Genomic DNA, 22,587 nt, shown 5'->3' with positions numbered 1-22,587 from the left:
GAGCCAAATACTACCAATAGCTTCACATGCATGTTGACAGTGCAATTTCCTTTCAGCTCTTTTAGGTGCATGATGCGGTGATGCAACAACAGTGTTTTCCAGCTGTCATGCTCATAAAAATTAAAATAATAACCAAATTAAATTGATAATGTCTAAAACTATCAGTAAATCATAAATTAAATCAAAATTTTGCTTAATTCAAACTTTTAGCAGGATGCATTGACTCTTTGACTGTAGCAACTGCAACAAATTACGATCTAAGACAGCGCATGCTGCCCAATCCATATAAAACATCACTTCTTTTACCACAGATTGTTTTAAATCATGTTATGAAGGACGAAAGAATACAACTGAAAGGTTTTGGGGTGATGTCATTGTAATAACAGATTTTTCTCATTACTTTGGTAAAACATACTGTTGTGATTAGTTTTCTCAGTTTTATGTCTCTCCAATAGCAATATAAGGAATTTTTGTGCTTTCAAAAAGTAATAAAATGTGGTACAATTTTAATTTTCAGAAAAAAAAACCAAACAAAAAAAAACTTCTGTTTATCAATAAGATCAGCAAGTCTGTAGAAATTTAAAGAAGCCAGAGGCTGCATAGTGGATTGCATTTGCCTTGTTAGCAAAAGTGAATAATCCATAGCTGGAGGGTAGGAAGGATCGGTTTCCACTGGGATCCAAACAAGCAGGCAGAATTAATACCAACAGTATGCCTGTTTGAAAGCAAACAAGCCGTGCATGGAGTAAGTTTGAAGAGGAGACACTTCTAGGACAGGCCAAATTATCATTCTTTATGTCCTGCAGGCATCTCGAAAAACCTATTCCAAGTATTAATGTTTTTGGCAGCAAGTGGAAAATCTGTGGAGATGAGCCAAGAGTATTTTTTAGGAGACATTGAGTGGAGTTTTTTTCCAAAAAAATGTTAAGTCAGTCTTTACTAAATACATAATATTGTACTCAAGTGAACAGAAAACATACTTAGCATCAAAATTGGAATGAAAGTCTGATTGTTCCTTAAATCAAAACTTGTTTTTAAGAAAGGAAATATAATGCCCTTACACATATTGTCAAATTCAAGTTATGACCCAACTCAATATTTTACATTATTACTGTTTTCACTTTGTCTGAAGACCAAAAATGATAAGATTGTTATTATTTTATTCTGTTAATAGCTTGAATTTCTTGTAATAAAAACAAATGTGCATATAGATTGCATGAATATTTTGTATGTATCTCTATTTGGAACAATATCTATTATGAAAATACAATACAGATATATTTAATACATATAGTACAAAATCTAACTGAAAAATGTTACAATTGCACTTTATTTTACAGTACATGCATTTACAGTGTACTTACACAAAGTAATATAAGGTAATATAATAAAGTAATATAACAACATGAACTTAATATGGGTTAAGATAAGGTTTAGAGTTAGTACCTTATTATAAATACAAAGTACCCAGACGTAGAACAGCAATTTAAAATAAAGTGCTCTATTAAAAACTAATCAAAATAGTGTGTAGAAAGTTTTCACTATCAATACAAAGTAAATATTTCCCAGATAATACTCTAATAATTGTAAGGTTGGCTTTTATACATGGAAAATATAAAACTGCCTTTATTTTAGGAAGGGGGGTCCCTGGCATCACAAAGTATTCAGCGTACTCAACTATAATCATAGAAAACAAATTGTGAAAAATGATAGGCTATAAAATCACTTTTAAAAAAAAGCTTTAAAGACATCTCCCCCCCCCCCCATTCTAGTGTTGGTGTAGTTACTGCATTTGCTTTTGTCAGTTGTTATGCCCTCTCATCAAAATGCTTATTTTGTCTTGAAGTTTCCTAGCATCAGACCAAATAAACACCCTGTTGAAGTTGCTCGGAGAATGTGCATCAGCTATGCCTTGCCAACAGTTGTCTGCACTTGATCAGCCCAAAGCATTTTGGTAGGAGGGTTGGGATTTATTGTTGAATAATACATGAGGAGGAGCCACACCAATGTCTCACCCAGGCTTAATGAAAGAGAACATGTCTGCACACAAATCAGTCATGAATAAACATCAGACAGTAATTAAACTTGGTGGCAGCAACTTTATTCATTAGTAAACAAGCAGGAGCACAGCTTCCTGTGCATGGTGAGGATTGGGAATTGAATGGTAATTGGAAGCCTTGTCTGATATTGCTTGGCATCATTGGGAAAGAGCAGGCCTGGTCAGAGAGAAAGCTCAGAAACTGACCTCATTACCAGAAGTTAATTCCCTGGCACTTAATTTGCTGCAGTTGGTGACAACATAGCTGTCAAACTTCTTGTATTTCTACTACATAATGAATAGAACATTTTAGCTCATTCCTTATTTTGACTTTTTTCCATTATTTTGATCTAATGACTTTTAAGCATGTGGAGTGGCTACAGGTGGTACTCAACAGAACTCTGAAAAATAGCAAATATTTCAAATAATTTTCAATGCTTATGTGTTTTTTAAAGTTTCATATTGCTTTGTGTGTCTAAATCTCTTGGAATATAGCTTACATTGAAAATAATGTTAACCTGAAGATGTGCTTCATGTGATGCAATGAAATTAAATCTAGCAAATCTACAAAATCAACAAAAGTGACAATAAAGACATTAAGGATCCTGTTTTAACGATCCAAGTGCATGGTCTGAAGCGCATGTCGCAGGTGCACTTAGGGTGTGTCCAAATCCTCTTTTGCTAGTTTAACAACGGAAAAAAATGGATGGTGTGCCAGGAGCATGGTCCAAAAGGGTTGTACCTAGTCTCTTAATGAGTCATAGGTGTGTTTTTGGCGTATAATATGCAATAAACCTATCCGAGTCTTATCTCCCATTCCCTTTAAAAGCCAGTTGTACTTGCATCATGGCGGATTCGCTATTTACACGGCGGAATTTGCAAGCGGAAAGACTGAACGTTTCTCCAGAGAGGACATCCTTTTATTTTTTAATACATGGCATGTTTGCTATATAAACAATGTGGCGCTGGACGTGAAAATGCTAAATGTATCGGGCTGAAACTAGCAAAAAAACACTTGTGTCACGCCTGCCGTCGCATTGCGCCGGGTGTATGATAGGGCCGTAAGAATGTTTTAATTTTTTTTTTCAAGCATTAGGCTGTGTGCCCACCAAAGCATTTTTTCCAGCGGCTAGCATACTTTTCAAATTGTTTTCAATGGGAGAGCCACGTTTTTTAAACGGCAGGAGCGTAACGAGGGGCTGAGCGTCTTTTTCACTCTCAAGCACTGAGAGCTCTCCGTTTTTTACAGTTCGCCTAGAGTTGAAGAATGTTCAAATTTGTGTAAAACACTGTGCTCATTACTGTCGCTTTTTAGCCAGCTGTCCAATCAGAGTGGAGGAGGGGCGGGACAAATACAACACCAATCAACAACTGTCACAACAGTCTTGCTGTACAACGTCATCAACAAGCAGAGAACAGAACTAAATGGATGAGAAATGAATATTGCTGGTCTCCGAACATACATAGCAAGTACTCTACATTTTGTCAACATTTTTATTCTGAAACAAATGATCTGCGAAATCAGTTACAAGTAAGAATGCTGCAGATATTCCGTATCATAGCAACCAAGCATCTCAACTGAAAAAAAAAATGGTGCTAGCTCAAATCAGCTAGCTAAAAATGCTTTGGTGGACACGGGGCCTTATGGTGTGTTGAATAAGTCTTAAAATCTTAAATTTGCACTCATAGCGAATAGAAAAAAAAAGAAAGGAGCATTTTTGTGACTATCTGTATTTGGATTTTTTGATTTGATTGTACTTGGATGTGATATCATAGAGGATATGCTTTTTAAACTTTAAACTTCTTCTTTTCTCGACAGCCTGCAATTGTAACCTCCATGCAAGGCGCTGTCGTTTCAACATGGAGCTGTACAAACTCTCCGGGAGGAAAAGCGGAGGAGTCTGCCTAAACTGCCGGCACAATACGGCAGGTCGCCACTGCCACTACTGCAAAGAGGGCTACTACAGAGACATGTCTAAGCCCATCTCTCACAGAAAGGCCTGCAAAGGTATGAAGGGTATTGAATCTACACACCATGGGCACAAAGGGCGACTGGGTTTGATCTTAAGGGCCCAAAGTCTGCAACTTATCACTTGACGCTTCCTAAGGAAAGCAGAAAATGCTAACGCTAATGCTAAGTGATGTTCTACACAAAGAAATTCACATAATACCAGAAAGGAACCAATTAGATGAGCCAGTGACTGTTCTTAATGTATTACCCCTCAAATGAGGGAGTCAGCAGGTCCGAAGGAAGAATTCTCACATTCCTGTGTTCCTCCACCCCCATGAGACTCTGTCAGCATGCAGCCCAAGGACAGGGATGTGGGTGGGGGAGGGGTGGAAGAGGAAGGTTACATCTTTTTGACAGAGTTATTGGGATTCATTTGGGGGATGGTTTGACAGGACAAGCCAAACAAACAGAGCAGAGGTGCGAACTGATCCTTGTTACAGGTCAGATGAGTGAGAGGAACTGAGGTTAGGGGGAGGATGGACAAGAAGAGAAGAAACACAGGAGGGGAGGGAATAAGCAGGCAACTTTCCACAGGTGTGTATCTGGCTGGCGACAGCACAGTACGCTTACCTAGGAGCTGTCCAGAAGAAGAGAGAGAAAAAAGGCAGCGTATTCTTGCCTAACTTTGCCGTGGGGCAAGATGACAGGAGCAAAAGCTTTGTGCAAACAAGCCCCCCGTCACACACACTGGCATCTCCTCATAACAAGGTCCATTCTGCTGCTGTCCGTGACGGCTTAGGATCATTTACTTCCAGCTTTAGCCCTGGGTAAAATGTGCTGAAAGTTAAAGACTCTGTTTTCCCAAACAGATAAATAGGTAAATAAATAAAAGCATCCATCAATCTGACAATCAAGACGGTGGGGAATGTTTTTGCATCTTGTGAGAATGTTATACTTGAAAGCTGAACAGACGGTGTTTGTTTTCCCGCAATACCGTCAGCATGCATGAGTCTTCATTTACAACATCCACACAACAAAGCAATTAGCCTTATTCTTGCTGTCACATAGAGGCAATTGTGGTTGTTTTATTTAGCTTTAAACTGATAGAGCTAGAAATGTTTTTTTTTTTTTTTTAGTTTGTATTTTTACATTTTTAACTTTTAATACATTTTATTTTTGTGGCATTTTTTTTTTAACATTTACATTTTATACATGACATTCCTGACCCAGGACCACAAAACTAGTCATAACTCTGATGGGTATATTTGTAGCAATAGGCAACAATACACTGTATCGGTCAAAATTATCGATTTTTCTTTTATGCCAAAAATCATTAAAGATATTAAAGATGGCTTGCCTCTTAGTCGCCATCTCTGTTTGAAACCTGTAATTGCAGTTATATGCGGAATTATTATCTTTACGTGCATTGCACTTCGGCACGACTCCTCAGTGCTGATGAATCTAATGTTTGCTGTCAGTCACCATACCGGTGTGGATACTGAATTTCCTGCAGAAATCCACCAGTATCGATTTATTATAAAACATTATTACAGGCTTACCATTGTGAATCAGGCTAAGGTAAGGAGATACACTGGCTGATTATGTACTTGCTCAAAAAATCCAAAAATTACGTAAGTTACGGACTGCAGCTTTAAGTAAAGATCATGTTCCATAAGGATATTTTATAAATTTCCTACCATAAAAATATCAAACATTTATTTTTGTGAGTAGATGTGCGTTGCTAAGGACTTAATTTGGACAGCTTTAAAGGTTTTTTTTTTGCACCCTCAGATTCCAGATTTTCAAATAGTTGTATCTCGGCCAAATATTGCCCTATCCTAAAAAACTATACATCAATGGAAAGCTAATTTATTCAGACCATGTATAAATCTCAATTTAAAAAAAAAAAAAAAAAAAAAGACCCTTATGACTGGTTTTGTGGTCCAGGGTCATATTTAATCATTTTTTTTTGTGGCAAATTTTGTAGTTTTGAATTTTGTAAATATAACTAAATTATTTTTTTTTTGTGGCACATCTGTTTTATGCAGGCAGTTGAGGATGTAAAGAAGTTTTATTTATTTATTTTTATTTTAAACATAAAAGTGGCATTTTTTTGGCATATTATATTTATATTTGTTTAGAATTATATTTTGAAATTTAAGCATTTTGTAAATTTAAGCATTTTTTGTGGAGTATTTTATATATTAGTATTTGTAAAATCATGACAGCATATTTAAAATTATAACAGCATATTTCCGATTATGAAAGAAAAAACACCTTAAAATTTTCAGATTAAGAAGAAATTCATCTGATTTAGGCACAGTTTTCATGAAAAAAAAAAAAGAAAAAAAAAATTTATGTGAATGTGTGATGTTTTTAGTTCTCAGATTCACATTACACCTGATGAATATGAAAAAGATTAATGAGCATATAATGATATTCTCTGCATGGAAAGACATTACAAAAATGCATAACCTAACCAACATATCCATTCTACCATACTCCAGACTGACATTTACCCCTCTCTGGGCTCTCGTTTGATTCTCCTGTCGACTTGGAATGCAAACAGACATTCATCATCCGACTGTGTGTTTCGCTAACCCCCATGCTATGTGTCTTATTGAGGGAAGAGAACTTCTTTTTGTTTTCACTTCCTTTCTCCTGTGGACAAGACTTGATTCTTTCAGCATCCCATTACTCTCATTGGTGAGGTTTGCTCTGTTGGGATATTGTTGGGTGGTCAAATGATGCATTTAATTGTAGAATTTTTACACACTTTCCTAATAGTGTGCGAATGGAAAAGATGAGTCTGAAAAAGTCTTGTTTTAAAGTTTTGAGATTGAAACTCCATCACAGATTCATTCGAAGTGGTTCAGTCAAGTTTGGCATTAGATGATTTCATTTCTGGCGCAAGGATTCCGTAATTAAAATCAAGGGTGAATAATCCTGCAGGTCTCTGATGACCCTGATCCTTTTTTCCAAAGTTTTATTAAAATGATCTGCTTTGCTTGGAAAGTTAATGAACTCTTCTGTTTCCCTGAGATTTGAGACAGAGGCCATGGAGGATTTCCCAGGCACTTGGAATTAGGGTCAACAAACCAAATGGAATTCACTAATGGTTCAAGGAAAACTCTTAAAAAATAACACACTAAAAATAGCTGCAGTACTCTTTAGATTGTTACAGAATTATTAATAATAGTTGCAAAATATTTATGTACTACTATGAAAGATGTAGTACTCTATGAAAAATTGGGGACAAACAATTCTGGATTGAAAATGCATCATTGTGACCCACAGCCATGAGAACTTTTCCTAATGCAAATACTTCATTGTAAGGGAGATTTGCTGAAGATGGCAATTCTTCTGCACTTATTGATTTAATTGAAAAGAGAAAGTTCCCAGTGCTTTGTTCACCTGTATGTTTGCAGTCTGTTTGCATGCTTTGACCTCTCTCTAAGCATTTCTCATTGCTTTCGTTCTTTCGCAGCAATCATCAACATTTGTTCTGTTTCTGGTCAGGTCATTAATCTTCAGGTTCAACTGCCTCATCAGACTTTTGTGCTGATTTGAGCTAGGAACATTTATCAGCACTGCTACCAGCATCACATAAAGTGGTGCAGGGACGACGTCAAAACCCGGAAGACTAATTCGCCAGTGGTTCCCTCGAGATTTTCCAATGGGGTTTTTCAATTTATGAAGCTCTGTGGTATACACAACTTGACGATACTTAAACGTTTTGTTCTACAACGTAAACTGCACACACTTGTGGGCCGTTCACACAGAACGCGTTTTTCTATTCCAATTTCCCATTGTTTTTCTATCTAAACACGCGCTTGACGGACGTGCATGACCGTTACGCCGCGTTTTTAAGACGCCGTGTCAAGTTAAATGAATTTCAACTTTTACACGCAGCGCCGCTCATCAATGTCAGTTCCAAAACAGTGGACCAATCAGAAGAACTTGGAGGCGGGGCAAGTGTTGCGAGTTGGCATGACAACTGTTTTATATAATGGCAACATGGCGGAGGAGGCGCTCATTATTATCTTATTTTCTTTTTTTCCATGTCAAAACTTGTATCTGTAAATTCTGCAGTTTGCCTATTTTTATTATTTCCGTTATTGTCGTTATTGCATCACATCTCAAAGGCGCATCTAGAGACTCTCGCATTTATGCTGCGCTTTTTTTAAAACCACTCTCTTTTTTAAAACCACTCTCGCATTTTTAGACGCAAAGACGCATTCTGTTTGAACGGCCCCTAACACCTGAAACGTTCTTATCTATTTACCTATAAGGAACATGCATTTTAAAATAAAAATAATAGCTTCAAAATTCATATTTTGGATATGGTTGTGTCAACATGTCCTCCAACCAATATGCCCATATAGGTCATTTGTCACTTCCCTGAAATACGACCCATAGGAACATTTACTAAAGTTGCGCCCCTATGGACAACAGGACACTTTCATTTTAATGCACTGTACCCTTTTATCTGCGTCATATTTCGGGTTTTGCATAGCTCAATTGGTAGAGCACTGCAATATACAACAATATGCAAGGTTTAGGTTTGATAAATGGAAATAGGACAATTGGCGGGTAAGGGACCGTGTAAAAAGTCCACACATTGCATTTAAATGAACATGCATTTTGATTGTTAACGACGGTCATAAGTCATTTTATGACGACAAACGTAACATGACACTGTCATTATTTTTATGCCAGCTAGAGGGCACATGACTTTAAAATGTAAATATAGGTCGTAATAAGGTGCTTGAAAAAATGACCTATAGGGTTGTTTTTTGGAGGAGGACAGTCTCAGTTGTGTGAAATTTATGTTGAAAAAAAACATTATAAAACCCCATAGGAAAATCTCGAGGGAACCACTGGCAAATTAGTCTTCAGGGTTCTGAGGTCATCCCTGCACCACTCTACAGGCACACGCTCAATACTTTTCTTTTTTTTTCTTACATTGTGTATTTCAATGTTTTACTTGTTTGGATACTTATGTCAGTTCCCTCTGGGTCTCTTACATTACACACTCTTGAGGTCTTGAACACGGGAAAACGCTGGCACTTTTCAAATGAGAATGAGAACTCCTGTTAATCTGAGCTGACTACCTCAAATCGAATGTTGCCTCATTTTAAATAGTTCTGAAAACACATTTCATCATGATTTACAAAATCTGTAACTTAAACAAGGCATTTTGTTCGTTTTAATCCTGAAAATAGAGCCCCTAATGTAATTACAATCAAACACTGTCCAAGTTATACAGCTGTATTAAGTTACATCAAAACAGATGTACAAAAAAAAGCATGTGTGGTAATTACAGAAAGGTGACAAATGATATGAAGCATGATATTTCTTTCCCGCCAAAGAAAACATTTTCACAAGCTAAATAAGCGATGTATTGCAAGTTAATGAAAATAGGTGTAAGTATGTTGTAATATAAAGCGCCTCACTCTCTTCACACTCATTAATTTAATGTGTTCACTTCGTATTTTCGCTTTTCTTTTGACAAGTCACTACATTCTTAATCAAAGTAGTGAAATAGTGACAAAAGTATACTATAACAATTTACTTCAGGAAAAACACTTACAGTATGTGCTGCTCTTTTACTGAGCTTCAATTTAATTCAGGCTCCTGGCTTAGTGTTCAGTGCCTCCTACATAACTAATTTCCGTAGACTTTAGATTAAAGATTAAAAAAAATAAAGATTCAATTTGTCATTTTGGAACACCTTGCAGCATCTTCAAATACAGATATTTGAGTCACACAGTTTTTGGGTATGGTTAAGTAAATATAAACAAATTAAGAAACAAATTTAAATAATTGTATATGAATACACACTGTAAAAAATGATATTCATGATGTTATAACATTTTTTCTTTTGTCAAATCAACAGATCATTAATGTAGTTCAGATAACATAATATTTTGAGTTTCTGTTGATTAAACCAATCGCCTTCATTGTATTAACTTAAATTTCTAATTTCAATGAACTCAACATTTTAAGGCAACCAGGTAACTTACTTTTTTAAGTTAAACCAACAATTCTTTGTATGTATATCTATATATATCTATATCTATATATATATATATGTTTATCTATATATATGTTCCACACGGAGATCTGATTTCATCATCAGAGTCCATCTGGGATTACATGAAGAAACAGAAAAATCTGAGACAGTCTAAATCCAGAAGAACTGTGGCAACGTCCCCAAGATGCTGAACGAAACCTACCTGCAAAGCTACCTGATAAACCATGTGCAAGTGTACATAGGACAAAAGCTGTTTTAAACGCAAAGGCTGGTCACACCAAATATTGATTTGATTCAGTTAATAGAAGTTAATTGATAAATAATATATATTTATACAATATTTTTGAAAGCATCCTCACTTTACAGCATTTTACAGCCTAAACTTTTCATACTGTAGTTTTGGAGGTAGGTTTCTTCAAGCGTCTTGGAGATGTTGCCATAGTTCTTCTGGATATCTTCTCTTTAAGTGTAACCATGATAATAATAACAACATTGTTACGGTCGCATTGTTAAACCCACAAACAGTTGCGTAGAATCACCCTAGGTAAACTGAATGGAAACGTCACATTTATTTCATACTTTCTGTGAAGTGATATATCGCAATACACTTGTTCCATTAACATACCCTTTAAAATTCATGAAGAACAATGTGGAGAGTCTGTGTTAGGTTAGCGCTTCTAATGAAACTTCAGCCCTCTGATTTGTGGCTTCATCCTTCATAAACCACACTGTAAACACACAAAGTGAAGGCAGCTTTGCAAGGTGCATCTTGTTCCTCTCTTTGAGTTGTTTGCTCCATAAGTTTCCTTTACTCTGCTTAGGAAATATTTGCTTCATCATTTCTCCTGCCCACTGGAGTGAGCGACTACTTTGAACTAGATTTGATTTGTTAAATGAGCCATTTTGTTTTAATACAGTAAACCACACTTAGATCATATAAGTGTGTGGTGCTCTGCAAACTGTCATCCACGCTGGACTATTGTCACCCCATTGGGTGGGCTGTTAATAGTTCATCCATTTTTGGTTAGCTTGGAATCTTGGTTCAGTATTATATAAAATGTTTGAGTTTATATGGATTACTAACTCTTAGAACTAGCAAGCTACAGAGAATGACATCAGCCTCTGATGGGATCCCAGGCAGAAAGACGTTAGTCAATGTGTGGTTGCCATGGGTTTATATACAAATAGACAAAATAAAAGGCTAATTTTCTCCCCATCCTCATTAGGGTTCTGGGAAAAGCTAAGAAAAGTTAGTATTGAGTACGCTAGTAGAGATTATGTTTGCAGTGAGAGCTGTGTGGTGTTTGCGGTCACACTATTACGCCTTCCATTTCGACATGTGTCTTGCATTGTCACAAAACATCGCTATTATTAACCACAAATAACCTCTTCTGTTGGGGATTTGAAAATATTGTTTTACATTACCTCATTTTTTGCGTTAGATAAAAAAAAAAAAAAAAAAAAAAAACTAATTCCTTTGTGGCTGGCTTCAATTAGATGAGAATGTAGTGCATAAAAATGACAAGTTTGGCAAAAACATTGTTGACAAAAAGCAGTTGTTTTCTTGGAGTGACATCCATAATTTCATTAAATTATTATACTAATGCAAAAAAAGAGACTCTAAACATGAACTTAAGCAACAACAGACACTCAAAACATATCAGAAAAACACTCAATGGTGCTTAGAGTGAAGCTGCTCTCATTTTTCTCTTCCTTTTATTAGCTTCAGACATTTTTTTGTGGGCCAGCAGAAATTGTAATCACTACAATACTGAGCCTGGGCTGAGCTGGCTCAACTCCAACAACACACAAATTACCCCATCGACTCTCAACATGATGTTTTTAATGGAGGAGAGGAGCTCAGACTTCAAACAGCAGCTTTATGGTAAACTATTGGCAGGGATCTAAACTTCTCACATTGTGCAATCTGCTCTAGTAATGCTGCCGCGTGCGGATCTCTTTCAAATGGATTAAATGCTTTTATCTAGCACTCAGTTTTTGGCCTTTAGTTGTTTTCTTCAGTGGAATACAGAAAGTACAAAAGTAAATGTATATGATGCTCCAAAAATGCTTCAAACATTACATTTTTTGTGAAGCCATGTAATAGGTTTGGAAAAGTGGAAAAAAGAAAAAGTAGAGTAACCAGGATATTCTTCCAAAATTCACCTTTTGTTTCCCACAGAAGAAAGCAAGTCACACAGGTTTGGAATTACGTGAGGGTGGATACTTAAAGGTGCCCTAGAATAAAACATTGAATTTATCTTGGCATAGTTAAATAACAAGAGTTCAGTACATGGAAACGACATACAGTGAGTCTCAAACACCATTGTTTCCTCCTTCTTATATAATTCTTATTTGTTTAAAAGACCTCCGAAAAACAGGCGAATATCAACATAACACCGACTGTTACGTAACAATCGGGGTGTACGCCCCCAATATTTGCATATGCCAGCTCATGTTCAAGCATTAGACAAGGGCAGGACGTCTGGATGTGCACAGCTGAATCATCAGACTAGGTAAGCAAGCAAGGACAACAGCGAAAAATGGCAGATGGAGCAATAATAACTGACATGATCCATGATATCATGATATTTTTTGTGATATTTGTAAATTGTCTTTCTAAATGTTTCGTTAACATGTTGCTAATGTACTGTTAAATGTTAAAGTTACCATCGTTTATTACTGTATTTACGGAGACAAGACGTTATTTTCATTTTTTAAACTCTTGCAGTCTGTATAATTCATAAACACAACTTCATTCTTTATAAATCTCTCCAACAGTGTGTAATGTTAGCTTTAGCCACAGAGCACTATCAAACTCATTCAGAATCAAATGTAAACATCCAAATAAATACCATAGTTACGCGATTAGACATGCTGCATGACGAACACTTTGTAAAGAACAATTTTGAGGGTTATATTAGCTGTGCGAACTTTGTTTATGCTGTTAAAGGCAAGCGCGAGCTCCGTGGGCGGGGAGCGTGAGCATTTAAAGGGGCCGCAGCCTTAATCAGCTCATATTTAACGATGCCCCAAAATAAAAATCTCTGGGGTATTTTGAGCTGAAACTTCACAGACACATTCAGGGGACACCTTAGACTTATATTACATCTTTTAAAAAGACGTTCTATGGCACCTTTAAAGGAAATCAGGAAAAAAAAAAAAAAAAAAATCTCATTCAGACTTAAATAGCAATAAACTCTTAGCTTGGTACTTCCAGATGAGGGAAATGGCAGTACTGAGAGTGAGTGGATGAGGAGAGGAAAAAGTAGACACATATCTACTCCAGGAATCTGGTGTAGCACCACCACTTCACTTTAAGTGGACAACCACTTAAACACTCTCCAGACAGGTTGTTATCAGGCAGCAGAAGCCAAAATGTTTGAGAGACATACACCTGCACCACATGTGTTTTACGTTGATTTACTGATCGGCTCAGACTATCTGATTTAGACATTTGTCAGGCATTTTCTCCTTCTCTCTGAATCCTTCTTTCTGAAGTACCATTGGTCTAAACTGATAGAGATGTACATAACTTCACAAGCTCAGACGTTTTTGACTATTTATGATCTCAGACAAATCCGCATGACCTTCTTTGTTCTGTACAGCAAAAAAGAAAAAAAGATGCAGGCCTTTTCCATACAATGACAATACAATATTTGTCATTATTCACTGATAATTTCCCTCTTCACTGGGCTTTTAAAGGAATATTCTGAGTTAAGCTCACTCGAATACATCTGTCGTATTATGTTGATTACAACATAAAATAATTCTGGGTCATCACTCCTTATCTTTAAAACAAAGCAAAAAGAGGTACATGTGATGGAAGTGAATGGGACTATTTTTTGAAGGTTTTAAAGCAGAAATGTGAAGCTTATAATTTTATAAAAGTACTTACATTAATACTTTTGTTTATATGTTTGTATTATTTGAGCTGTAAAACTGTTTAAATCATATTTATTACAGTCCTTTTTGGGTTTTAGGGTTTATGGCATTGCATTATCATGGCATCAAAAATGGTTAAAGAGTTAGTTCACCCAAAAATGAAAATAATGTAATTTATTATTCACCCTGTCGTTCTATACCCGTAAGGCCTTCATTCATCTTCAGAACCCAAATTAAGATATTTTTGATTAAATCCAAAGCCATCGGATTTCATAAAAAATATCTTAATTTGTGTTCTGAAGATGAATGAAGGACTAGTTTTACGGGTGTAGAACGACATGAAGGATGAAAGTGAGTAATAAATGATTTTTTTAATTTTTGGGTGAACTAACCCTTTAACAAGCATTTTTGTCCCATTAAAATCCATTTAGAATACATATTGTTAACTTGTGTTTATACTACCGAAACTGTATTTTAATGTTTACAGATTGGCCCCATTCATTGTAAGTGCCTTAATGCAAACTTTTTTTATATATAAAAATTGAGGAAGAAGTGGTAAATTTTCGTGGTAATCAATATTATATATATATATATATATATATATATATAACACATTTGATTAAACGTTTGCTTGAAAACTGAGGCAACAAGTTCAATGAGCCACGAGTAAAGGCCCTCAATATTGCAGCAGAAATCTCAGTATTTAGTGCATTTAAGATTCTACTCTAGAACTGGTAATTAAGAGGTCCCATTTTAAGTCATCCATTTCCACAAAGAAGGAAAAAAAAAAACATTCTGAAAATGACTTGTGTCACGTTTCAGGCTGTGAAGCTGTTTCATTTAGTAAGGATTAGTCAGCTGAGCTGTTTATTGGGTCTTTAAGGTGTTTTACAGCACATTTGTCAGGAGAGACAAAGTGTGGCTACTTTCTACATAATGACAGCTCCAAAGGACAAGACATAAACTTGGCTTTGATGACAAGAGAGTGACAAGTGACAAGAGACAGACATGCAGGGAGTGACTGTCTCTGCAGTTCCAGCCTTGGGACTGGAACTTTACTTCACTGCTCTTAATAAATGCTTAAAAAAAAATAAAGTTTAAGCATAACTCTCTGTGCTTCATTACTCATAAAATATATGAGCCAATTTACTCATTTAATGTGCAAAACATTTGTCAGAGTATCACCTCTACAGCGCTGGTGGGGGAAATATTGAGTAAACGGCACTGGGATTTTTTCAGAATAACTTTAATGTAACTACCCATGGTGGGAATTTAAGAAAATGAACTTGAAAGGAGTTTTGACACAAAGGCAATACAATCAGTTCACGTGGTTTCAGAAGTAGAGAGAGACGCAGAGCCATATGTTAGAGAAAGACCTCCCAAGAGGAAGGAAATGTGACAGACATTATTGGCATAAGCACATGTTTCATTTTTCATGTTCAGAATGAAGGAAAAGAAAGCACATGTTGTAGAAGCATATCTGAAGAGAATGTTTTTATAAGATATTTTTGCCAATTTGAATATTTATTGTCATACAGTAGTCCCAAAATGTGTTTGGACATTTAAAAAAAAAAAAAAAAAAAAAAAAAATTAAAAATGTGTACATATTTTTTCATGATATAACAAAGTGCCATTTATTGTAAAGAAATATAGCAGAGATTTTTCAAACAAAATAGCCCAGTTTGTTGGGTTTCACATGATAAAAAAGTATATATTGTGTCCAAAAAGTTCTGTGCAATCTGTGTGAACTAAAAAATCTTCTGGACTACTATTTTGGAAAGGAAATCTGAACTGTTGTGTAATTATGTAATATGTGTGAGTATGGAAGCGAAGAGTAAACAAGTTGGATAAAGATCGTTACTCCTGTCTTGTGTGTTTCTTTGCTTAATAACTCCTGCAGACACCACAAATTGGCAATGAGGATTAGGTTTTTTCCCCCCACTATCCTTGGAAAAAGGAGAGCCATCATGAAGATGGCTGTAGCTAATGTGCCTTTTTCCCAAGTTTTTTCCTGCCTTGCCCTGGTGAGCCTGCTATGGTGTTCAGCAAAGGGCTGCAGATCTTTGAAAATGATTTACGAATTATTGATGTTACAATGGATGATTGGCCACACGAAAAACAGAGAGTTGTACTGCTTCACTACTATTCTGCTCAGGTGGGGAACAGGAAGTCATGCTTTTGCTGTGGATTGGAGGCACACTTAGCTAATGCTTCGAACTGCCCGGCTGCAACGGAAAAATGCAGGAAGTGTAAAAAGATTGGAAATTATGCTAAACTGTGCCAATCAGCGCAATCAAATATGTGCAAGGTCCTTGAAATTGAATCACCAGATATTACTGTACTGTACATGGAATATTCAACACGTACTCCCAGCATTACAAACACACTACTTCTTGGTGGTTGACACCTACATCACTTATGCATGCTATTTCAATAACGTTGTGCTGTCACAACCTAAAGCCAGGCTTGTGACGTATTCAAAAGCCCAAATTCCAGCATCGACGCCTCTGCTTGGGTGTTACCATTTGTTGTTACGCAGAAAAGTTAGAATGTGCGTTGACCTCTGACAGCCAAATAAAGTAGTGATCATGGACTCTTTTCCACTGCCACACATGGATGAACTACTCTTTGCTCTAAAAGATTCCACTGCTTTCTCTACCATCGACCTGACTAAGTGCTGCTGCACGAGGACAGTTGTGACCTTACGGGCTTTATTATTCACGATGGACTGTTACGTTTTTGTCATGTTCCTTATGGATTGGCTTCAGCGCCTGGGCCATTTCAGAAGATGATGACCATCATCCTGACTGGCTTGTCAGGGATTGAAAATTACCAGGATGACATTATCATCCATGATAATGTTCATGGAATGACAAAGCACTTCAAGCTGTCTTACAATGACTAGAAGCTGCTGGGATGCAACTCAATAAAGACAAGTGTCACGTCTGACAACCCAGCCTGCTGTTCCTAGGTCATCCCGTTTCAGCAGAGGGTCTTCTTCCTGATGAATCACATGTAAAGGCGATTCAAAATGATATATTTTTAATATAGTGCAATGATATTATTAAGGGTGACTCAAGTGTCCAAAAATGTCCAGGTACATTTAAGCGGCACTGTATACAGTTGTTCAGAGAGACGTGTTTTTATGTGTTTATGGTTTGAGTTTAACGCATATTGAGAAAAAAAAAAAAAAAAAAAAAGACATTCTCAAGCCACTTCTCAATTAAAAAAAAAAAAAAAAAAAAAAAAAGACTATCAAACCCAAGTTTTGTGTTGAATTTGCATGCTCTTGTCTCCAGAGACTGATCACCACTTTCACACACACACAGTGTCTTTTTCAACTGCTTCACCAATCTTCACCCTCTATATCCCCAAGCTTGGGCCCTTAAAGCTACTTTTATTGTTTATCTGTGCTTTTTGTATGTATGTACTGTTTGTATGTGCGTTTCCCCACACGTGTGTTCTTTTATCTCTTTTCTTCTGTTCCTCACAGCCTGTGATTGCCATCCTGTGGGGGCCGCTGGCAAAACCTGTAACCAAACCACAGGCCAATGCCCTTGTAAAGACGGTGTGACGGGTATCACATGCAACCGTTGTGCTAAAGGCTACCAGCAGAGCCGATCACCCATTGCCCCCTGCATAAGTATGTGGATCACTCAATGTCAAGATTTTTTTTTTTTTTTTTAACACTTCAATCCCCAATGAGCAATAATGCACAATGCATGTTCTTATCCATGGAATGTATTGAAAAATTGAGATGAAACTCTCCTAAAGGACTGCAGGATCCATTTCTTATGGAGGAACAAGAAAATCTGCATTTCACAGTGGAAATAATTTGGAACCATGTCTTGTTAAAGTCATTCCACAGGATTATCACATGCCATTCTTTAAATTCTGTTTTGGCTCAAATGAGTGATATTGACTTTTTTTTAGATTCTAAAAAATCGTTGTTTAAAGATTACCAAGGTATAATACAGTCCTCACTGCATGGGAAGGAATAAAGAAAACATATTATCCATCACTGGTGTTTGCATTTCAAACTGTTTAATTGGTGCTTTTGACGACGAAACAACGCTTGGATATTAAACAAAGCAATTGGGAAAAAAAGAATCGCTCAGGAGAAATCTTTGGCAGGGAGTTTAGTGGAATGAATTCAACCTATAACTTTCTGAAATCATATATCTTTGATTTTCTTGGGAAAGTCACAAACATGAATGTGTGAAAGATAGACACTCTGGTAATTTAATTTGAAAATAGTTGGTTTCTCTCAAAATTGTGAAATAATGTTTTTATTTTAATAGCCCATATAAATTTAAGCAGTATCACAATCCATGCCAAGCTCAGTTTAACACAAGGAAGTCTTGGCTACACATACCATTATGTCCTTTCAATCTGAAGACCATAAATCAATAGGATTTAAATATTTGTAGCAGGCTTGTACTGTAATTTTATCTGGCATTAAACTCGTTCCCATATTCCCCAAGATGTTTACAGCTGATATAGGAAGTAATTCCACCACAGAAAATGTATATATCATTGAACAGTGCCCGTATAGTCGTGCCAAAATGCCAACAGCAAATTTACTTTCCTTGGTACTGGTAGTTCTTTATTGAACTATACTTTATACCACTCAATATGGTATGTGTTTTTTTTTTTTGTCCAAAGCGTTATTGATTAAAATACTGTGTTTTGGATGACTTTAAAATTTGCTATGTCATCCTGTATGAGTAGCATTACAGATCGATATTATTATTAAGTCTTGTTTACTGGCCAAAAGCACCATGATGCATAATCGCAACAGAAACGTATTTCAGCATTAGCATAAAAACATTTGTGGACCCCATCAGATGATGAAGATCGATTATTTTATTTTTTTTAAATCAGAAGACTTGATTCTTTCTTCCTTAAAAAAAAAAAAAGCTCTTTTTTGCATGCTTGTGCACCAGCTCCACAGAGCACACGCGCACTCTTTTATCAACTTCTTCTTATTTCTCTTAGTACGCTTGAGCTGTTCAGTCGTCCTCTTGTTTTGTCCTCATGGCAGTTACTGCCTTTTCTTTTTGTATATTTATGTTCCGATAAAGCAAAATACTGTTCTTTTTTTAGCACTTTTATGAATTCAATCACTTCGATGAAAAGGTCTTTCCTCATGCATGGCTTTACTGAGTGTAAACTTCCCTCCGTTCATGAAAGGGCAATGGAAGGAGGAACGAAAGAATCAAGTCTTGGACAAGCATCTTGCTGTTTTTCATAACAACAAAAGAGGGATACAGATGAAGCACTTCAGCAAATTGTGTGAAATTCTGTGAACCAATGTTTTGTAAACCTGTTCAATTCATTCATAATATGAAACCTGTAACATCACATTTAGTTTAAATGGTTAAAAAAAATGTCTGAAAAGAAGCTAATAGTTGTTCTTATATTGATCTTAAATTTTAATATATTATTCATTATTTTTCTATGTTTACAAGAATATTTATTTAATTATTTATTTATTAATTTTTTGCTAACTATGCTCTTTTTTCGGAACAGAAATTCCCATCGCTCCACCAACAACCACTGCAAGCAGCACAGAGGAACCTTCAGGTTAGTTCTGCTAACTAATATTAGCCTTAAATTGTATTAGCATGTTTTAAAATGATGTCATTAATAAAAGGAGATCTTAGACTATATCCTCACTAATAAAAAGTTAGGCCACTTGTAAGTGTCTCATATTAAGGAGTAAGGAGCTAATGCAGTGCTGTTTGGGGGCTCATTCTTATTGATTTGTTGAATTAAGGTTTTCTTCACTTTTGAGTGTGAAGTGGGATATGATCCACCCACACATCCTGCTATGGGACTGCATACATTATACCTTCACTCCGGGCCCAAAGCTCCCCTCAGGATAGCGCAATACGGCAGAAAAATATGAGTGTAGAGGTTCCACAACCCATTATGGAAGAGGAACTGTTGAAATTTTTAGAAGCATCTAGTTTTACATTTGCATCCCTTGACACGTTCACTCTTGCCACAGATGTTTAATAAATATGTCTAAAAGTAAGCAGAACGTCAGACTTAACTGCAGTGTCTGCCAAATGATTTCATTCAACATCAGACAGTAAAACACTGTCTGCAAATATACAAACGCTTCCCTAAGATTTCTTGCAATTATAGACTAAGTGTCTCCTGATCAGATGTTTAATTTCCCAAGTCTTCTTCCCGGAGCCATCAGCCTGGCTCTCTCTCTCTCTCTCTCTTTTTTTTTTGAGGTATTTTCAACATAGTGAGTGAACATGCTTTAGTTTGCCCGTATGGAAAAGTATTTGTTGAAGAAATATTCGTCATTCTCACGGACAGAGGAATTCTAGCGTGCAAAAAATCTTTGCAGCTGTTGGTTGATCGTCGCAGAACCTCTAATGCTTTACTGACAGATAAGATTGACAGCAGAGCTGCTGGTATTCTCTCTCTCTCATGGACCTCATTTCATTCTTCTCTGGGATATTTTCTCTGCCCCCACATTTTTCTTTTACCCTCTTTTATTCTCTCTACATTTCTTCCTCCTTTGTCCGAAAATACCCACTCACTCTCCCTAGCCCATCTGAAACCAATTCTCTGTTTCATGACTGGTAGTTTGGCTATTGCCAAATGTCAGAACAGCATTGTGAAAACTGTCGTTCCTTAATGGACTATCAATGATTCGAGATAGAGGGTGTTATGACCCATGCAAAATAAACAAATAGGCAAAGCGGAGGGAAAAGGTTAACCCATTTACCACAATGTGTTTCCATTTGTCATGGCCTGACCCTGAAGCATATGGCAGCACATGTGTAAAACTAAGAAATGCAGAATAGCTGCATTGTGCTTGTCTTAGTATTATTGTAGAAAAGAAATAGTGCTGAACAAATACAAATAAATTAATTTTCTATATAACTTATTTATTAATTATATTTATTTGTTTGTTTGATACGTCACCACTGTTTTAGTGGTTTCTTTTCACAGAAATTTTTCACAGTATTTTTGTAGAAAAAAAAAGTTAAAACAGTGCTGAACAAAAATAAATACATTTTCTCAGTATATAATGTGTTTAAATATTACAGTAATATAAAAATAATTGTTTATGTATTTGTCATCACCATTTATATTTTGCAAAACTACTAAGACAGGCACATTGCAGAAATACTAAATTAGAACTCATTCTGGAAAAAAAAAAAGTTTATTTAAAAACAAAAGTGAAATTAATTCAACTCTAAGGTCAGATGAAATACAACCTTTCAAATCATGTAATATAATCTGTAATATAAAAATCATGTAATACAATCTGTTTGGCAAGCTATATTGCAAAATCAGCGCCTTTTTAAAATCTTAATTTATTTGCAAAGATCGCGTGACCTTTAATCCAGGCAATGGGGGCACGGCTGATTTTGAGCCCTTAAAACGTTTGACCCATCTGGTTTTGAGAGCAGCCCTCCATGGAAACTGCAGCATTCCAAATCAAGCTGATGGAGAGGTGGAGCACAGGATAGACATATTTGAGTGCCCCCATCAAAATGGACGCTCCAGACCACCCACACACCCTGCTATGGGACTGCATACATTATACCTTCACTCCGGGCCCAAAGCTCACCTCAGGATAGCGCAATACGGCAGAAAAATATGACCTCATCCAATAGATGATTGCAAACAGATGTTCTTATCAGGGCACCTCCACCCTGCTCTTTAGCAGTTGCCACCTCAGACAGAGAAAGACTGAGACTGAGAGAGAGAACCTGTACATTCTTGTACAGAAGGGTGGGGCAGGCAGCTGTGTAGCAGGTGTCTATGAGAATGAAATAGGGGAACGGCAGGAGGACAGAGGGAAAGTCGAGGGAGGAGAGGAGGAGGAGGATATTAATATGTCTTCAGCACTGCCACATGGAGGGGAGGAGTGCATTTCGAATACCTCTGATTGCTCAGCTCAGACAAAACACATATTGTGTGGCAAGGTCATGCATGGTGTGAGTCACCACTCCCAAGACCCCTGTATAATCCCTCAGACACACACTCATCTATGACTGACAGAGATGTCTCTACAAACCTGCATTAGGAGATCAGCGCCTGTTGTTTATACAGTCACCAAAACCAACATGGTGGTTATCGTTGTTGGCATGGATTTTGTTACTTTACACGGGTTGTATGTGTGGAGGGGACTGCTCAATTTTTTTTTTTTTTTTTTAATAATAGCAATATTTTACATAATCCAAAGGATAGGTCAACATTTCTTCACTGTCATGTTATTTCAAAACTGTATGATTGCCTTTTTTTCAGTGAAACACAAAATGTACATTTTTGAAGAATGTTGTGGCTGCTCTTTTCCATACAAATGAAAGTGAATAGGGACTGGAGCTGTCATGCTCCAAAATGGCAAAAAGCACTATAAATCGTAAAGCTGTCAAAAGTCATCCATATGACTATGTGAACTGTAATAAGTTTGTTTGTAAATAGTTGTAAGTAATAGCGAGAAACAAACTGAATTTTATTCACTGAATATTAGTAAAGATTTTCAGTGAATTATGACTTTATTCTTTATTTATTTATGACTTAATTTCCATATGTTATTCACGCAGCTACTGCATGACATGGAATAAAGTAATATATTCTTCAAAAATGTACCTTTTGTATTCCACAGAACATTGTCAGAAATTTTTTTTAGGGGGCAGT

General features: G+C 36.3%; 1 protein-coding gene across 2 annotated transcripts in view; it reads left to right on the top strand.

The window, feature by feature from the left end:
- The window catches only part of ntn1a (netrin 1a), a 77,770-nt gene that overhangs the window by 44,311 nt on the left and 10,872 nt on the right, over positions 1-22,587 (top strand). The window contains exons 2-4 of one of the 2 annotated variants that reach the window (XM_067372850.1): positions 3,858-4,046; positions 17,405-17,554; positions 19,444-19,497. In XM_067372850.1, coding sequence (XP_067228951.1) covers positions 3,858-4,046; positions 17,405-17,554; positions 19,444-19,497 — 393 coding nt within the window. The remainder of the gene's footprint in view (positions 1-3,857; positions 4,047-17,404; positions 17,555-19,443; positions 19,498-22,587) is intronic. The other variant, XM_067372851.1, reaches the window with a different exon arrangement.

This window comes from Chanodichthys erythropterus, chromosome 21 (genome assembly GCF_024489055.1).
Source record: "Chanodichthys erythropterus isolate Z2021 chromosome 21, ASM2448905v1, whole genome shotgun sequence".
In the NCBI taxonomy this organism is placed as follows: Eukaryota; Metazoa; Chordata; class Actinopteri; order Cypriniformes; family Xenocyprididae; genus Chanodichthys; species Chanodichthys erythropterus.
This window is presented reverse-complemented; position numbering and strand designations above follow the sequence as displayed.